Source organism: Polyodon spathula, chromosome 16 (genome assembly GCF_017654505.1).
Source record: "Polyodon spathula isolate WHYD16114869_AA chromosome 16, ASM1765450v1, whole genome shotgun sequence".
Lineage (NCBI taxonomy): Eukaryota > Metazoa > Chordata > Actinopteri > Acipenseriformes > Polyodontidae > Polyodon > Polyodon spathula.
Genome location: NC_054549.1, coordinates 9141099 through 9160255, shown reverse-complemented (window position 1 = coordinate 9160255; position 19157 = coordinate 9141099). Strand labels below are relative to the sequence as shown.

The 19157-nt window shown below is 49.9% G+C and overlaps 1 protein-coding gene and 1 long non-coding RNA gene across 2 annotated transcripts; one reads left to right on the top strand and one right to left on the bottom strand.

The window, feature by feature from the left end:
- Nucleotides 1-475: 475 nt before the first annotated feature.
- LOC121328920 (taste receptor type 1 member 3-like) lies at nt 476-10969 on the bottom strand. The gene is made up of 8 exons (XM_041274065.1): nt 10965-10969; nt 10464-10772; nt 8687-8979; nt 7099-7592; nt 3277-3480; nt 2378-2498; nt 1365-1735; nt 476-1228 (listed from the first exon to the last, which is right to left on the bottom strand). The coding sequence occupies exons 1-8, from the start codon at nt 10967-10969 to the stop codon at nt 476-478; spliced, it is 2550 nt and encodes an 849-aa protein (XP_041129999.1).
- Nucleotides 10970-11235: 266 nt separating this feature from the next.
- On the top strand, nt 11236-19126 carry LOC121329024. The gene is made up of 4 exons (XR_005951737.1): nt 11236-11290; nt 12757-13389; nt 16883-16945; nt 18265-19126. It is a non-coding gene; the product is annotated as an uncharacterized LOC121329024 (long non-coding RNA).
- The last annotated feature ends 31 nt before the right edge of the window (nt 19127-19157 follow it).

Here is a 19157-nt window from a genome sequence, read left to right as displayed (position 1 = left end):
GTGCTTATATAGTAAAGGCATGTCTCAGCAAGTTTGTGATCATGACAAACAGTGCTTTAAACAAACTGGTTCAACTGTCTTGACTCCTGCTTGGATCCAAGTTCTTTTGACTGTGGAAACACACCTTCAGGCAGCAGATTGAATTCCCCTGTGTAGTGCGATCCCAGTGAGGAGTTAGGAACGTTAGAAGCATTTCAAGCAGAGAGCACAAGACTGATTTCACTTGGGAGAGAAAGAGAAAGGGGCAGCGCTCGGTGCTCCAGATTTAACATGCAGTTTAATTTCATTTTGTGAGTGAGGTAAGAAACATACAGAAAATACACAACAGGAAGAGGGTTACAGTAGCTTGCAGACAACAGAGCGCTAGAACTGTCAGCTCTGTATTTAAATTATTCAGAAACATTAAGGCAGTTCAAGGAGAAAAGAGAATCGGCCCAGATCTCCAGAGTCTGGTTCAGTATCCAGCATTGAACAGTTACTTGACCTCCCCTTCCTTCTCCCCCTCTTTCTCCCCTTCATTCTCTCCTTCCTTCTCTCCCACTTTCTCTCCTTCCTTCTTCCCCTCTTTCTCTCCTTCCTTCTCCCCCTCTTTCTCTCCTTCCTTCTCCCCTTCCTTCTGCCCCTCTTTCTCCCCTTCCTGCCCCTCCTTCACCACCCCCTCCTCCTCCTCTGACTGTGTCCGTGCCGCAGGTCCCTCGATGTAGATCTGGAAGTGCTCCAGAGTGTTGAGAGCCGGCTGGGTCAGGAGCAGGTGGCACTTGAGCAGGAAGTAGTTGGCCACGATCCCGATGTTCCCCAGCAGGATGGCAACCATCTGAGCCACGGACTTGCCCTTTTCCGAGAGGCCGGTGTAGATGGGAATGAAGACCACCCAGACCACGCAGTGGGCTAGCGTGGAGAAGGTGATGTCCCGGGCCATGTTGTACTGCTTGGGGGGCTTCTGGGCCATGAAGGTGCTCATGAACGAGACCAGAGACAGCAGCCCGTTGCAGCCCAGCATCAGCCCGAAGCCGTCCATGGGCTCCGTCTGGCAGCGCAGGAAAGTGCTGGAGAAGGACACCTCCATCTGGGCCACGTACTGGGAGAGGGGCCTGCTATTCAGAATGTACCATACACAGACCCCGCCCTGCAGGCAGGTCCCCACGGCAACCACCAGCCAGCTGCCCAGCCCCTGGACCCAGCCCAGGCGTGAGGCAGAGAGCTGTGGGAAATCTGTCACACAGATCACCTGCGCGGGGAGGAGAGAGGAGGAGGAGGGGAGGTGTTAGAGAGATACACCAGCATACACCAGCTCTTTGTTACGTCAGTAGATTTAAAATGATTGTAATAATAACAAAAAACTGCCCCCTCTGCTCCCCGCCTACCTGCAGGGACATGGCGAGCAGGGCGGAGCTCGTGAGCACAGAGCTGAGTGCGGAGACGGGCTGCTGCAGGAGGCACACCAGATCACTGGGGCTGCCCAGGAACAGAACCACACTGCAGGAGCTGCATGCCAGGCCCAGCAGGGCCAGCAGGCTCAGAGGCCCCCCCGAGGCCCGCACCAGGGGGCTCTGGTAGTGCCTGAGGAAGAGGAGGGCCACGTAGGCCACGCACAGCAGCAGGGCGCAGGTCACCAGCAGCAGCGCGAGGGAGACGTAGTCGCCCCAGTCCAGGAAGGTGAAGGTTGGGCGGGAGCAGTGCCTGCTCCTGGTGGTCGACCACAGGCCAGCGGGGCATTGAGTGCACTGGAAATCCTCTGCAAAGCAACAGGAGGGGAAGAAAACACGCCTGTGAATAAGAGGGATGGGAAGAGTGTCTATAGCAGGGGAGTCTCCAGTCCTGGTCTCTGGAGAGCCCCAATCCGAGTGTCTATGGCAGGGGATGCTTCCCTTTGTTTTACTAGACCTCTCTGTGCTTTACAATGCTCCCCTGTGCTTTACCAGACCTCTCTGTGCTTTACAATGCTTCCCTCTCTGTGCTTTACAATGCTTCCCTGTGCTTTACCAGACCTCTCTGTGCTTTACAGTGCTTCCCTATGCTTTATGCTTGCTTTACCCCCTATGCTTTACCAGACCTCTCTGTGCTTTACAATGTGCTTTACCATTACAATGCTTCCCTATGCTTTACCAGACCTCTCTGTGCTTTACAATGCTTCCTATGCTTTACCACACCTCTCTGTGCTTTACAATGCTTCCCTATGCTTTACCAAAGACCTCTCTGCTTTACAATGCTTCCCTCTTTACTACCTCTCTTCACCATGCTTCCCTGTTCTTCTCTGCTGTTCTTTACATTGCTTGCCTATGCTTTGCCATGCTTTCTCTGTGCTTCCTGACTCTATCGCTGTGCCTCTCCTAAGGGCAGCGGTGGTTCTGGGTGGCAGGAGTTGCCTGTGACTCACCGCTGTTGTTCTGGAAGGTGCCGGCCTGGCAGTCCAGGCAGTCAAAGCAGCAGGAGTGGAACCCTTTGACCCGGCGCACCTGTCCGTCCCGGCACTCCTGGGAGCACTGGGACACGGGCACCTGAGGGAGAGAACGCAGGTAGCTGCGCATGACTGACCAGCCTCTCGCACCCCTGCTGGGCCCCGAGGCTGACCAGGCAACTCAGACCAGCGGAAATATTCCAGGGAACCCCGAGCCTCTCTCAGGAGCAGCGGCTTGAAACCTGGTTCCGGGAGACCTAGTCTGAGGCAGCTGTGCTGTATCAAACCCTGATCTGTTACCTGCTTGTTCTGTGTGTAGCAGGTGATCTGTTACCTGCTTGTTCTGTGTGTAGCAGGTGATCAGTTACCTGCTTGTTCTGTGTGTAGCAGGTGATCTGTTACCTGCTTGTTCTGTGTGTAGCAGGTGATCTGTTACCTGCTTGTTCTGTGTGTACCAGGTGATCTGTTACCTGCTTGTTCTGTGTGTAGCAGGTGATCTGTTACCTGCTTGTTCTGTGTGTAGCAGGTGATCTGTTACCTGCTTGTTCTGTGTGTAGCAGGTGATCTGTTACCTGCTTGTTCTGTGTGTAGCAGGTGATCTGTTACCTGCTTGTTCTGTGTGTAGCAGGTGATCAGTTACCTGCTTGTTCTGTGTGTACCAGGTGATCTGTTACCTGCTTGTTCTGTGTGTACCAGGTGATCTGTTACCTGCTTGTTCTGTGTGTAGCAGGTGATCTGTTACCTGCTTGTTCTGTGTGTACCAGGTGATCTGTTACCTGCTTGTTCTGTGTGTAGCAGGTGATCTGTTACCTGCTTGTTCTGTGTGTAGCAAGTGATCTGTTACCTGCTTGTTCTGTGTGTAGCAGGTGATCTGTTACCTGCTTGTTCTGTGTGTACCAAGTGATCTGGTCTTTGTCGATGCTGAGCTCCCCTTTGGTGTAGGTTCCGATTTCCTTGTATTCCGTCTTCGCGCCCCAAACCCATGTCAGGATCCCCTGGCCGATGTTGGGGTTCCCATTTTCGTCGAACTTTAACTCCTGGCTGTTGAGTTGGAACTGGACCTTCTTCAGCTCTTCCAGGAGCTGCAGGGACGAATCAAAAAATCAAAACCAGAACTCAGTATTTGGGATGCAATGCTTCTCTATGCTTTAGCAGACCTCTCTGTGCTTTACAATCCTTCTCTATGCTTTACCAGACCTCTCTGTGCTTTACAATGCTTCCCTATGCTTTACCAGACTTCTCTGTGCTTTGCCATGCATCCCTATGCTTTACCAGACCTTTCTGTGCTTTACAATGCTTCTCTATGCTTTAGCAGACCTCTCTGTGCTTTACAATGCTTCTCTATGCTTTACCAGACCTCTCTGTGCTTTACAATGCTTCTCTATGCTTTACCAGACCTCTCTGTGCTTTACAATGCTTCTCTATGCTTTACCAGACCTCTCTGTGCTTTACAATGCTTCCCTATGCTTTACCAGACCTCTCTGTGCTTTGCCATGCTTCCCTATGCTTTACCAGACCTTTCTGTGCTTTACAATGCTTCCCTATGCTTTACCAGACCTCTCTGTGCTTTACAATGCTTCCCTATGCTTTACCAGACCTCTCTGTGCTTTACAATGCTTCCCTATGCTTTACCAGACCTCTCTGTGCTTTACAATGCTTCCCTGTGCTGGATACTTTCATAAAGGTTGGAATTTTAGTTTCTGTTTTCGTATATTAATTGCATTATTTTTAATATATATATTTTTATATATTGTTATCTGCTTAGAACAGTTTCAGCAATACCGAATCTTGACTTTAAAACCTTCGGCTGACAGTCAGTCAACCAGAGCAGTCATCATTTCCACATTGTGTGTGTGTGTGTGGTGTGTGTGTGTGTGTGTGTGTGTGCGTGCGTGTGTGTGCGTGTGCGTGTGTGTGCAGTGTGTGTGTGTGTGTGTGTGTGTGTGTGTGTATGTGTGAGCGTGCGTGTGTGTGTGTGAGCGTGCGTGCATGTGTGTGTGGTGTGCGTGTGTGCGTGCATGTGTGTGTGTGTGTGTGTGTGTGTGAGCGTGCGTGTGTGTGCGTGTGCATGAGTGCGTGCGTGCGTGTGTGCGTGCGTGTGTGTGTGTGTGTGTGTGGGTGTGTGTGTGTGTGTGTGTGTGTGTGTGAGAACGCACCGTACACGCACCGATCGCACATGTGTGTGTGTGTGGTGTGTGTATGTGATGGGATGTGTGTGTGTGTGTGAGCGTGATTGGGATGTGTGTGTGTGTGTGAGTGTGATTGGGATGTGTGTGCGCGTGTGAGTGTGATTGGGATGTGTGTGCGTGTGTGAGCGTGATTGGGATGTGTGTGTGTGTGTGAGCGTGATTGGGATGTGTGTGTGTGTGGTGAGTGTGATTGGGATGTGTGTGTGTGTGTGAGTGTGATTGGGATGTGTGTGTGTGTGTGTGAGCGTGATTGGGATGTCGCGCTACACACCGCCGGTGGAGTGTGTTGGTATGTGGGTATGGTGAGGAGCGTGATTGGGATGTGTGTGTGTGGGAGCGTGATTGGGATGTGTGGTGTACACCACTTGAGTGTGGAACCCTGGGCACCACACTACACTGAGTGTGAAACCCTAGTGTGTGTGTGTTGTGAGCGTGATTGGCTACACACAAGTTGGTGTGACTCGGCACACTACACTAAACAAACCAACACACACTGTGCCCTAACCCTTATGATGAGTTGTGGACACACACGGTGTCGCACTGGGACCCTACACACGCGCACATTCACACTCTTGCAATTGAAAATACTTATCCTATTTTTGAAATATTTCACACACACACGACGCACTACGCCTACTCGCACTAACCCTACAACACACACAACACACACGGCACTAACCCTATGTGTGTGTGTGTGTGAGCGTGATTGGGATGTGTGTGTGTGTGTGTGAGCGTGATTGGGATGTGTGTGTGTGTGTGTGAGCGTGATTGGGATGTGTGTGTGTGTGTGTGAGCGTGATTGGGATCACACACCTAAACCTAAAATCACAACACTAACCACTCGCCTAGATGTGTGTGTGTGTGTGAGCGTGATTGGGATACACACAACACACACAACACTCACCGACTAACACACACAGTGTGCGTGTGTGAGCGTGATTGGGATGTGACACTACATACACGTCACACTAACCCGACACACACACACATACACTGACACTAACCCTACACACCCACATACACTGCACACGAACCCTACACACACACACCATACACGGGTGCGCACACACACCTCCACCCTCGGCGTGACCCTAATACTACATACCCTTGGGAACGTGTGTGCCGTCCGTTGTTTCCTTTGAACATTTTTGCAACTGCTGGTGTGTGTGTGAGCGTGATTGGGATGTGTGTGCGTGTGTGAGCGTGATTGGGATGTGTGTGTGTGTGTGAGCGTGATTGGGATGTGTGTGTGTGTGTGAGTGTGATTGGGATGTGTGTGTGTGTGTGAGTGTGATTGGGATGTGTGTGCGTGTGTGAGCGTGATTGGGATGTGTGTGTGTGTGTGAGCGTGATTGGGATGTGTGTGCGTGTGTGAGCGTGATTGGGATGTGTGTGTGTGTGTGAGCGTGATTGGGATGTGTGTGTGTGTGTGAGTGTGATTGGGATGTGTGTGCGTGTGTGCGACACAAACACTCGGATGTACACTATTGACACCACACACACTCGCACTACCTTAGGACACACCACGTGGTGGTGAACTTAATGGGCTGAACCTCAGTGACTTTGTGAGCACACACTCGTACTAACACCTACACACCCACACATAAACTCGCATAACTGGTAACAAAACACACACACTCACACCGTAACCCTACACACTGTGTGTGAGCGTGATTGGGATGTGTGTGTGTGTGTGAGCGTGATTGGGATTTGTGTGTGTGTCATTACACTCGAACTAACCATGTAAACACTTGTGTGTGTGTGTGTGAGCGTGATTGGGATTGTGTGTGTGTGTGTGAGTGTGATTTGGGATGTGTGTCAAATGGTGTAGCACGAACCTTTAGGACACTAAGCCACACTGACACGAGTGTCTTTAACTGTCACACCAGACAATCACAATAACCATAAACACACCAATCCAGTGCAAGTGATTGTGTACACACATTTACACTCACATTACAACTAAAACACAACACACGCACTCGCACTTAACCTTGTACACACACACAAACCGGACTAACACTAACCCTAACAGCATACAACTACACACGTAGGCCTTGATTGGGATGTGTGTGTGTGTGTGAGCGTGATTGGGATGTGTGTGTGTGTGTGTGAGCGTGATTGGGATGTGTGTGTGTGTGTGAGCGTGATTGGGATGTGTGTGTGTGTGTGTGAGCGTGATTGGGGTGTGTGTGTGTGTGTGAGCGTGATTGGGATTTGTGTGTGTGTGTGTGAGCGTGATTGGGATTTGTGTGTGTGTGTGTGAGCGTGATTGGGATTGGGATGTGTGTGTGTGTGTGAGCGTGATTGGGATGTGTGTGTGTGTGTGAGCGTGATTGGGATGTGTGTGTGTGTGTGTGAGCGTGATTGGGATTTGTGTGTGTGTGTGTGAGCGTGATTGGGATGTGTGTGTGTGTATGTGAGCGTGATTGGGATGTGTGTGTGTGTGTGTGAGCGTGATTGGGATGTGTGTGTGTGTGTGAGCGTGATTGGGATGTGCAAGGTCCCTACCTGCCAGGGGTAGAGTGACGTCACGTTCCTGCTGCACTGCTCCGCGCCGCATCCCAGCATGCTGTGCAGCGCGTGAGCCACGCTGTACACGGCCGCGTACGCGCTGAAAGCGTTGTGCTTCACCAGGGGCTGGGTCACCAAGGAGACGTTTTCGGGGGTGAGGCTGGAGCAGACGGGGCAGGTCTGTGGGATGGGCATGTCCTGGGGTGAGGGGTCTCCCCCTCTCCTCTTCCTCCTCCTCGTCTGCTGCTGCTGCTCGCTCTGGAGCTGTGTGAAGAGGTCTCTCGTGTACTGCTCGAAGCCTCGCACCTCGGGGTTGTGGTAGCTGAACCCGATCACTGTGCCCACCGTCTCGATGCCAGGCAGGGAGGAGACGTCCTCCATCAGGACCCAGGCAGTGCTGCCAATCCACACCTTCCGCATACGCCTGCGAATCACCTGCAACCAGGAGGGACAGGTGAGTGTGAGAGAGAGTGTGTGTGTGAGAGTCTTCCCTATCTATCTTCGGAAGGAGGGAGGAGAAGAGGGAGGAGAGGAGAGGCGAGAGGGAAGAGAGAGAGTCGAGTAGCGAGCGAGAGGGAGCGGGGGGGGAGGAGAGCAGAGCGAGAGAGGAAGAGGAGGAAGAGAGGAGGAGGAGAGAGGAAGAAGGAAGGAGAGGGAGGGAGCAGGAGGAGGGAGATGGAAGAGAGGCAAGGAGAAGGGAGAGATCAAGAAATATCTCTCTCTCTCTTTTCTCTCTCTCTCCTCTCTCTCTCCTCTCTCTGTCTCTCTCTCTCTCTTTCTCTCTGTGTCTCTCTCTCTCTCTCTCTTTCCCCCCTCTCTCTATCTCTCTCTGTCTCTGTGTCTCTATCTCTCTTCTCTCTGTCTCTCTCTATCCCTCTCTCTCTCTCCTCTCTCCCTCTCTCTCTCTCCTCTCTCTCTCCTTTCTCTCCCTATCTCCTCTCTCCTCTCTCTCTCCTCTCTCCTCTCTCCTTCTCTCTCTCTCTCTCTCTCCACCTCTCCCTCTCTCTCTCTCTCTCCCTTCTCTATCTTCCTCTCTGTGGCTCTCCCCTCTTTCTCTCACTTTGTCTCTCTCTTTCCAACTCTCTCTTCTCTCATTTCCCCACCCCCCACCTCTCTCTCTCGTCTCTCTCTTTCTCTCTCCTCTGTCTCTCCTCTATCCTTCTACCTCTCTCTCTCTCACTCTCTCTCCTTTCTCTCTCTCGTCTCTCTCTCTCTCTCTCTTCTTCTCTCTCTCTCGCTGTCTCTGTGTCTACTCTCGCTTCCTCTCTGTCTCTCTGTGTTCTTCCCCTAGTCTCTTCTCTCTCTTCTCTCCTTCCTGTCTCTGCTTTCTCTCTGGGGTCTCTCTTGCCTCTTTTCTCTTTTCCTTCTCTCATGCTCTCTCTCTCTCTCCACCTCCCTCTCTCTCTCTCTCTCTCTCTCTCTCTTCTCTCTATCCTTCTCTATCTTCCTCTCTGTGTCTCTCACATCTTTCCTCTACTCGGGTCTCTCTCTTCTCTCTCTCACCCTCTCTCTCTCTATCTCTCACTCTCCCTCTTCCCTCTCCTTCTCTCTCTCCTTTTTTTTTCTCCTCCACTCTCGCTCTTACCTATTCTGTCTCTTTCTCTCTCTCTGTCCTCAGGGGGGCTGTACACGGGGATCAGCCCCTCGTACGCGATGCACAGGGAGGCCTGTGAGGCCAGCTGGGAGAACTGCCTCAGCCCCTGCTTCCCGTACTCGTCATCGCTGCCCACCGCCGCGATCCAGTTCCACTGGAACCCGGACACCAGGCCCACCATGCCCTGGGCCTGGTCCTTGTCGCTGGGCACCGTCCGCAGGAAAGAGGGGAAGTGCTTCTTATCGCTGAACTTGTCGCTCGTGGCTCCGTAGCTGATCTGTGGGGGAGGGGGTATTGATTGATTTATTTGTTTAGAGAGTGAGAGGTTGGTGTGTGGTGGGTGTGGTGTAATTTGATAGCAGTGCTAGTATTGTTTATCATTGAGTATCTCCGTGTCTCTTTGGTTGTCGCAGAGTCAACGTTTGCTGCTGTTTTATTTTTCTTTACCTTAGGAATTAGGAAGAAGCTGAAGGGTTTAATATCGTGTGTGTGTGTGTGTGTGTGCGTTGCACGTTTTGCAGTGTGTCTCGGGTGTCGCAGTGTGTGTGTCTGGTCGTGTGTGGTGTGGTTGGAATTGATAGCAAGTGCTAAGTATTGTTCTTCATGCGGTATCTCCAGTGTCTCTTTTGGTGGGTCGCAGGAGTCTCTTTCTGGTTGTCGCAGTGTCTCTTTGGTTGTCGCAGTGTGTCTCTGGTTGTCGCAGTGTCTCTCTGGTTGTCGCAGTGTCTCTCTGGTTGTCGCAGTGTCTCTCTGGTTGTCTCAGTGTCTCTCTGGTTGTCGCAGTGTGTCTTTCTGGTTGTCGCAGTGTGTCTCTCTGGTTGTCGCAGTGTCTCTCTGGTTGTCGCAGTGTCTCTCTGGTTGTCGCAGTGTCTCTCTGGTTGTCGCAGTGTGTCTCTGGTTGTCGCAGTGTCTCTCTGGTTGTCGCAGTGTCTCTCTGGTTGTCGCAGTGTCTCTCTGGTTGTCGCAGTGTCTCTCTGGTTGTCGCAGTGTCTCTCTCTGGTTGTCGCAGTGTCTCTCTCTGGTTGTCGCAGTGTCTCTCTCTGGTTGTCGCAGTGTCTCTCTCTGGTTGTCGCAGTGTCTCTCTCTGGTTGTCGCAGTGTCTCTCTCTGGTTGTCGCAGTGTCTCTCTCTGGTTGTCGCAGTGTCTCTCTCTGGTTGTCGCAGTGTCTCTCTCTGGTTGTCGCAGTGTCTCTCTCTGGTTGTCGCAGTGTCTCTCTGGTTGTCGCAGTGTCTCTCTGGTTGTCGCAGTGTGTCTCTGGTTGTCGCAGTGTGTCTCTGGTTGTCGCAGTGTGTCTCTGGTTGTCGCAGTGTCTCTCTGGTTGTCGCAGTGTGTCTCTCTGGTTGTCGCAGTGTCTCTCTGGTTGTCGCAGTGTGTCTCTCTGGTTGTCGCAGTGTGTCTCTCTGGTTGTCGCAGTGTGTCTCTCTGGTTGTCGCAGTGTGTCTCTCTGGTTGTCGCAGTGTGTCTCTCTGGTTGTCGCAGTGTGTCTCTGGTTGTCGCAGTGTGTCTCTGGTTGTCGCAGTGTCTCTCTGGTTGTCGCAGTGTCTCTCTCTGGTTGTCGCAGTGTCTCTCTCTGGTTGTCGCAGTGTCTCTCTCTGGTTGTCGCAGTGTCTCTCTCTGGTTGTCGCAGTGTCTCTCTCTGGTTGTCGCAGTGTCTCTCTCTGGTTGTCGCAGTGTCTCTCTGGTTGTCGCAGTGTGTCTCTGGTTGTCGCAGTGTGTCTCTGGTTGTCGCAGTGTCTCTCTGGTTGTCGCAGTGTCTCTCTGGTTGTCGATGAGCAGGAAGCTGAAGAGCTTCCCAATGGTGGCTGTCATGGCGGAGGTGGCGGGTCCGATGATGGCAGCTGCGCGGGTGCTGTACTCAGTGTAGTTGCACAGCACCTGGATCTCCTGCGAGCGCCGCTCCGTCAGGAACAGCATGGCGGGCTGCATCACCACCACGGACTGCATGCACGTGTCGTATATCTCGTAGCCCAGAGCCAGGCCGGGCACATGGATATCCTGCGGGTCGCTCACTGTGGAAACAGCATGAGCAGGCAGCCTGAAGAGCTCCCGCAGAGTGGTTTGAGCTCCTCGTAGCGGACTTCAGGCCCCGTGGACAGGGAGAAACGTATTCGGCGGTTACTGATCTCCTCCACTGCAACACTTCATCACCAGAGGAGAGGCGAAAAAGGGAGCGAGGTGAGGAGGAGGAGAGGAGAGGAAGAGGAGAGGAGAAGAGAGGAGGAGAAGAGGGAGCAGCGTGCTCGAGTTATTGATCTCCTCCACTGCAAACTTCATCACCAGAGCAGGGGGAGGAGAGGAGAGGAGAGAGGAGAGAGAGAGGAGAGAAATGAGAGAGATGAGAGGAGAGGAGGAGAGAGGGAGGAGAGAGAGAGAGAGAGAGAGAGAGAGAGAGAGAGGAGAGGAGAACTTGAGAGGAGGGAGAGGAGGAGAGGAGGAGAAGAGGAGAGAGGAGGAGAGAGGAGGAGGAGGAGGGAAGAGGAGGAGGAGGAGGAGGAGGAGGAGGAGGAGGAGGAGGAGGAGGAGGAGGAGGAGGAGATTGAGGAGAACACGACATTACAAACTAGAGTAATTGCAGTACCCTCTTTTTTTAATAGTGTGAGTATACCATGTTTCCCATCCTCCCCAGTCTTAAGTTTCCTTTATAACAGTGACCCGGTATTCAGGCTTGGTGTTTTCCCCCCATGCTTTTCTCATGCTCATACTGTGCACTTACCAGAGCCTACCCTGGGTCTCTGTGTTTACAATGCTTCCCTATGCTTTACCAGACCTCTCTGTGCTTTACAATGCTTCCCTATGCTTTACCAGACCTCTCTGTGCTTTACAATGCTTCCCTATGCTTTACCAGACCTCTCTGTGCTTTATAATGCTTCACCTATGCTTTACCAGACCTCTCTGTGCTTTACAATGCTTCCCTGTGCTTTACCAGACCTCTCTGTGCTTTGCAATGCTTCCCTGTGCTTTACCAGACCTCTCTGTGCTTTGCAATGCTTCCCTGTGCTTTACCAGACCTCTCTGTGCTTTACAATGCTTCCCTGTGCTTTACCAGACCTCTCTGTGCTTTTCAATGCTTCCCTGTGCTTTACCAGACCTCTCTGTTGCTTTACAATGCTTCCCTATGCTTTACCAGACCTCTCTGTGCTTTACAATGCTTCCCTATGCTTTACCAGACCTCTCTGTGCTTTACAATGCTTCCCTATGCTTTACCAGACCTCTCTGTGCTTTACAATGCTTCCCTGTGCTTTACCAGACCTCTCTGTGTTTTGCAATGCTTCCCTGTGCTTTCCCTGTGCTGTATCACACATTGCTGTGCTTTTATCAGGTAATAATCACACTATAGTGCTCCCTCTTAAAGATTTGTGATTTTTTTTTTTTTAATTTCTGAATTATTAATACAATGCTGGCCTAATGTTAGACCACCTTATATAAGAGAGAGACCACTCATAACAATCATCATCATCAATAATAATAATAACAACATGATCATGATCCGTCACGCTGTCACACTGTACTGGCAGGGAGCCTGAAACTCATTGCCCTGAAAGAGATCCAGCCTTGCACTGGGGTGCTGTGTGTGTGACTGGTGACTGTAGTGAAGCTAAGCCCAGCAGAGCAGCATGTCAGACAGTGTCTGTTTCAGCGGGAGCGTGCCCATCATTGCAAGTTAGGGAGTACGTCTTGGTAAGAGAGCAGTGTAAAAGCAGTGGTGATGGAGGAGGCATGGTTATTAAAGATCGCAGGCTGGCATAAAGGCATTGCAGTGCAATACAAAATAAAAACAGCGTTTATATGTGTGACTCTTACTCTTTTTTGCCTCTAAACCCAGATCTCTGCTCCCTCTGATTCACACATACGCCTGTTTATTTTTTATTTTTTTTTTTTCCTGGTGAAATATTCTCACCGTTCAGTCACACGACCAGCAGGTTATCATCAGAGCGCCATGCGCACCTTTCACTGCCCTGCGACCCTGCGACCTGGTCCCAAGAGCTAACTCTCCCCTCTGCGCTTGCTTTAGTTTTGCGTTGAACGCGACCCTGTTATTGACATGGCTTTACCTTTCACAGCGGACTGTTCCCGGCTCCACCCGCTTGCTGAGGTCCATGTCTGTGGTGTGGATGGGGAACAAGCCTCCCAGAATGTAATCCCCGGGGACATTGAAAAGCTGATCCACGATCCTGCCGCTCCCCCTCCCGGAGGCCTCCAGCACACAGGCAGCGGCCAGCACACAGGACAGGACGCCCACCCCGAAACTAGACCTCATCCTCGTCACCAACCGACACACAGATCAGCTGAGGAGTCTGCAGGAACTGCCCGCGGGATCACGCAAGACAAGCAAACAAATACAAGTGAAATAAAGCCGGCCAGCAACCCAGAGCAGTGTTATAGTCCCAGCAGAGCGAGAGAGAGCTCTCTGATGAAGAACGACGGTGCTGCTTGAAGAGTGTGCTTGTGCGCAGCGCAGCGTGAGACTGCACAAGAGGAGCGGAGCTGCCCGCTGCACAGGGGGATTGTTTCCAATGGGCTCTCGAGGGCTGCTCCCTCCCAGGTGTTTCCACTCCTTTGCCTGCCCCTCCGTGAAGGCATTTGCCTATCGACGCCGGCTCCGAGGATATGGCTAGTCAAATGTGTGGCTGCAGTGCGGGCAGGAACCTGAGAAAACAACACAGCCTTCTAGGGAAATGAGGGCCTTTCATTCTGTACGGCTCAAATATCTGTCTGTGCACCTCCTAATCTAGCTGCCTATTTATCTCTCTGTCTGTAACTCTCTCTGTCTGTCTGTAACTCTCTCTATAACTCTCTGTCTGTCTGTAACTCTCTCTGTCTGTCTGTAACTCTCTCTATAACTCTCTGTCTGTCTGTAACTCTCTCTATAACTCTCTGTCTATCTGTAACTCTCTCTGTCTGTCTGTAACTATCTCTATAACTCTCTGTCTGTCTGCAACTCTCTCTGTCTGTCTGTAACTCTCTCTATAACTCTCTGTCTGTCTGTAACTCTCTCTGTCTGTCTGTAACTCTCTCTGTCTGTCTGTAACTCTCTCTGTCTGTCTGTAACTCTCTCTGTCTGTCTGTAACTCTCTCTATAACTCTCTGTCTGTCTGTAACTCTCTCTATTACTCTCTGTTGTCCTGTAACTCTGTCTATACGTCTGTAACTATCTCTATAACTCTCTGTCTGTCTGTCTGTCTGTAAATCTCTATAATTTCTGTATGTCTCTTTTTTGTTTTTCCCTATGTTATTTTGTTTTTCCTTGCTCTCTCTATAACTGTCTGTAACTTTGTCTTTTTTTTTTTTTTTGTAACTCTCTCTGTCTGTCTGTAACTCTCTCTGTCTGTCTGTAACTCTCTCTGTCTCTCTGTCTGTCTGTAACTCTCTCTGTCTGTAACTCTCTCTATAACTCTCTGTCTGTCTGTAACTATCTCTGTCTGTCTGTAACTCTCTCTATAACTCTCTGTCTGTCTGTAACTCTGTCTCTAGCTGTCTATCTGGCTGTGTGTCTATCACTGTCTCTATCTGGCTGTGTGTCTATCACTGTCTCTATCTGGCTGTGTGTCTATCACTGTCTCTATCTGGTTGTGTGTCTATCACTGTCTCTATCTGTCTGTGTGTCTATCATTGTCTCTATCTGGCTGTGTGTCTATCATTGTCTCTATCTGGCTGTGTGTCTATCATTGTCTCTATCTGGCTGTGTGTCTATCACTGTCTCTATCTGGCTGTGTGTCTATCACTGTCTCTATCTGGCTGTGTGTCTATCACTGTCTCTATCTGGCTGTGTGTCTATCACTGTCTCTATCTGGTTATGTGTCTATCACTGTCTCACTGTCTCTATCTGGCTGTGTGTCTATCACTGTCTCTATCTGGCTGTGTGTCTATCACTGTCTCTATCTGGCTGTGTGTCTATCACTGTCTCAATCTGTCTCTATCTGGCTGTGTGTCTATCACTGTCTCTATCTGGCTGTGTGTCTATCACTGTCTCTATCTGGCTGTGTGTCTATCACTGTCTCTATCTGGCTGTGTGTCTATCATTGTCTCTATCTGGTTGTGTGTCTATCACTGTCTCTATCTGGCTGTGTGTCTATCACTGTCTCTGTCTATCTATCTATCTACCCATATTTGTCTTTGTCTGCTCTTTCTATCTGTGTATGTATGCCATGGAATACAGTTTAGAATTTCCTTTTCAACTGCCCTGACCATGTTCAACTGCCCTGACTGTGTTTAACTGCCCTGACTGTGTTTAACTGCCCTGACTGTGTTCAACTGCCCTGACTGTGTTTAACTGCCCTGACTGTGTTTAACTGCCCTGACTGTGTTTATCCAGTAGGGGGAGCGCTGAATATCTGGGTAGTATAGTGACAGCCTCTCTCAGAAGCTGCCAGTCGACTGACCGCAGCCTGGGTTAGGAGGCACTGGACATTATCAAATGCATCATTTATTCATTAATTCAGTGTGCAAAATCAGGTTCAATAAATGGGCAATTAAATCAATCTCTCTCTCTCCTCTCTCTGTCTCTCTCTCTCCTCTCTCCTTGTCTCCTGTCCAAGTGTCTCTGGACTGCAGTGTTGACCCACTGTATCTATGTTCACTGCTGTTATTCATGTCAGTGTGCAAAACGCCGGCTCAAGTGGGACATATACTCAGAGTTCTATCTGAGGTTCTCTAGCATGTCTCTCTTCTCTGGTGTCTTCACTGTCTCTCTCTACTGCAGGTTTTGAACATGGTTCCACCTGTACTGTATATCCTCTCTCTCTCTCTCTCTCTGCAGTGTTTTGCCCCTGGTTCACCCTGTCCTGTATGTCTCTCTCTCTCTCTCTCTGCAGCAGGTGTTTTTGCACCTGGAATTTCATTCCCTGGTCCTGTAATGTAATCTCGACTCTCTAGAGACCTGGTGTTTTGCCCACGGTTCACCACTGGACCTGTATGTGTCTCTCTCTTCTCTCTGCAGTGTTATGCCCTCGGACTTCACCCTGGCTGTATGTATCGGGTTCTTACCTCTCCTTGCAGTGTTTTGCCCCTGGTTCAACCCTGTAGATGTCTCTCTGCTGTCTTTTGCTCTGGTTCACCCTGTGGTTGTGCCCATGGTCAACCTGTCCTGTATGTCTCTCTCTCTAATCTCGTGTGCAAAATCGTGTTTTGCCCCTGGTTCACCCTGTCCTGTATGTCTCTCTCTCTCTCTCTCTGCAGTGTTTTGCCCCTGGTTCACCCTGTCCTGTATGTCTCTCTCTCCTCTCTCTCTTGCCGCAGTTTTGCCCCATGGTTTCACCCTGTCTGTATGTCTCTCTCTCTCTATATCTCTGCAGTGTTTGCCCCTGGTTCACCCTGTCATGTATGGTCTCTCTCTCTCTCTCTCTGCAGTGTTTTGCCCAGGTTCACCCTGTCCTGTATCCCTGTAGTATCTCCTCTCTCTCTCTGCAGTGTTTTGCCCCTGGTTCACCCTGTCCATGTATGTCTCTCTCTCTATCTCTCTGCAGTGTTTGCCCCTGGTTCACCCTGTCCTGTATGTCTCTCTCTCTCTCTCTGCAGTGTTTTTGCCCCTGGTTCCACCTTGTCCGTATGTTCAAAGTCGTCCAGGACATGCAGTTGGTCACCCTGTCCTGTATGTCTCTCTCTCTCTCTCTGCAGTGTTTTGCCCCTGGTTCACACTGCCTGTATGTTCTCTCTCTCTCTCTCTCTGCAGTGGTTTGCCCCTGTTCACCCTTGTCCTGTATGTCTCTCTCTCTCTCTCTCTGCAGTGTTTTGCCCCTGGTTACACCTGTCATGTATGTCTCTTCTCTCTCTCTCTATCTTTCAGTGTTTTGCCCTGGTTCACTCTGTCCTGTATGTCTCTCTCTCTCTCTCTCTGCAGTGTTTTGCCCCTGGTTCACTCTCTCTCCTGTACTGGTTCTCTTGCACTGTCCTGTTAGGTCTCTCTCTCTCTCTCTCTGCCAAGGTTTTGCCCCTTTGTTCCCCTGTAAGTGTCTGCGTCTATCTCGATGAGAGTGGTTGCACCCGTAGGTTTCACCCTGTAATCTCTCTCTCTCTGCAGTGTTTTGCCCCTGGTTCACCCTGTCCTGTATGTGTGTGTGTTTCCAGTCCCGTTCAGTTGAGACTCTGCTGGGTTATGTAAATCATGGAGACCCTGCTGTCAGCTCAGCCTGGCTGTGTTTCTCTTCACTGTCGGGATTCAAATGCTGTGTTTTTTCTTTTGGTTTGCAGGTAATCCTTTCCTGTGAGAAGGTGTCTGCGTCCCATCCGATGAGAGGGGTCCCGAGCCTGGCGGTAAGCTCCCTTTCCGCTGATGGAAATTATTAAAACCAAACACTTTCTCACCTCTTACAAGAGCTTAAACACAATGCTGCTTTTATGAGTCATCTAGCAGACACTTTCATCCAAAGAGACTTCCAGAGACTCAGGGGTGAGCTGTGCGTCACACACACCACACATTAACAAAACACTTGTTCACCTCTTACAAGAAGCTTGGAACACATGTGTGCTGTTATGAGTGTCTATACACACACCACTCATACACAGACACCATTCCAGAGACATGTGGGGTTGAGCAACTTCGTACACACACACACACACAACACACACACACACACACACACAATACACACACACACACACAATACACACAAACACACACACAATACACACACACCAACACAAACACACACAATACACACACCAACCTACACACACACACAATACACACACACACACAATACACACACACCAACCTTCAAACACACACAATACACACACACCAACCTTCAAACACACACAATACACACACCCACCACACACACACACACACACACACACACACACACCACACACACACACACCACACACACACAACACACACACACACCACACACACACACACACACACACACCAACCTTCAAACACACACAATACACACACACCAACCTTCAAACACACACAACACAAACCCCCAAAACACATACAGACACACAGACTTTCATAGACACACAGACTCAAAAATCCAGGCGCACACACAATGGAGGATGTTTACTGTGTTCAGATGAAAACGCTGTGGAGCAGGTGAGCTGCACTTTCTCAGCAAAGCTGTCCCGTTGTGTAGCGAGCACTAGAGGGATAGTCTGGGGTTAAACCGCTGTGTGATTACTGTTCCAAACCAATCCATTACTGCCACGGCTTTGTGAGCGTTTCCAGTCCGTCTTGTCCTGTGCACACGTACCTTCTCAGGCATCGAGCACGCAACCACAATTAAAGAGTGTAATTATAATGGTTAACAGCAGGCCCTGGGTGCAATCAGCACTGTGAGGAAAAGAACAATTGGAATTGAAGTGAGTGCGTCATGTGTGAGGGTGTGTGTAATTATAACAGAAATCATTCTGAACAGCCTCGCCCCTCAGACTCTTTACAACAGCAAGACACCCTGCACACCACAGATCAGTGTAAAACTTATTTAAAAGGATCAGGATTAATAAACCTCTCTTGTGCTTTACCATGCTTTGTGTATGTGTGCGTGTCTGTGTGCACAGTGTGTGCGTGTGTGTTTCTCTCTGCAGATCAGTGGCTTGAACTCAGGTGAGCCCGTCTCTCACAGGTACAGATCACTACCGGGACCCTGACCTCCAAACCCCAGCCTCCCAGTATGTGTGAACGTCTCTGCTGTGGCGCAGGTACAGTTTCAATCCTGCAGGTGGCAGCAGAGCTCCAGCACAGACGCACCGCAGAGCGAGAGAAGCATCATGGGGGAAGAGTTTCAAAACCAGGGATGGGAATTTTTGAGTCAAGTGGTTCACGTTTTTTCATCCTTTATTATTCTGTTTTGAAACACTGAAAGAACCGTAATAAATTCAGTGGCAAATGCTAGTGAAAGCACGGTGCCTGCAGGGAGCCACGGCAGCACAGATGCCATGTTTTAATCAGAACTTTCCATGGCTTTGCATCGCCACTTAGATTTGCATTCTCTTCAGTGAATACAACTATACTGTCATTCTTCCAAACAGTGCATTAGAGGCAGCGTTCCCTTTCCTGCAATGGAAACTGTCTGTGTTGTGTACTTTCCCTTTAATTCAGTTAAGTGATCTTCCTGGTTCCAGGTGTGATTATTATAAACGTGTTTCAGTTTCAAACAGACAACTGGACAGGATTTATTGATTGACACTTAACAGCAGCCAGTAACCACTCTGGGCTCTCCTCACTGATTGGTAGATATGGGTCTCCAGGGCGGGTTTAGTATCCTAGGAGATCTCAACTGATATTGTTAAGAGAGTGAATATTTTGCGAGTGTCCAAAATGAATAATAATTTAAATTTAAAAATAAAAATACACTAATCACTGCAGCGGTAACTCAGAAACTTTGAGAAGCAGCAACACAGATTACGTTCTTGACAGTAAATTATATACAAGAACACGTTTTCAATTTCATGATTAAAATGAAACACTTTACAATGAAATGCACCAAAAAAAAAAACAAGAGAATATAAACACAAT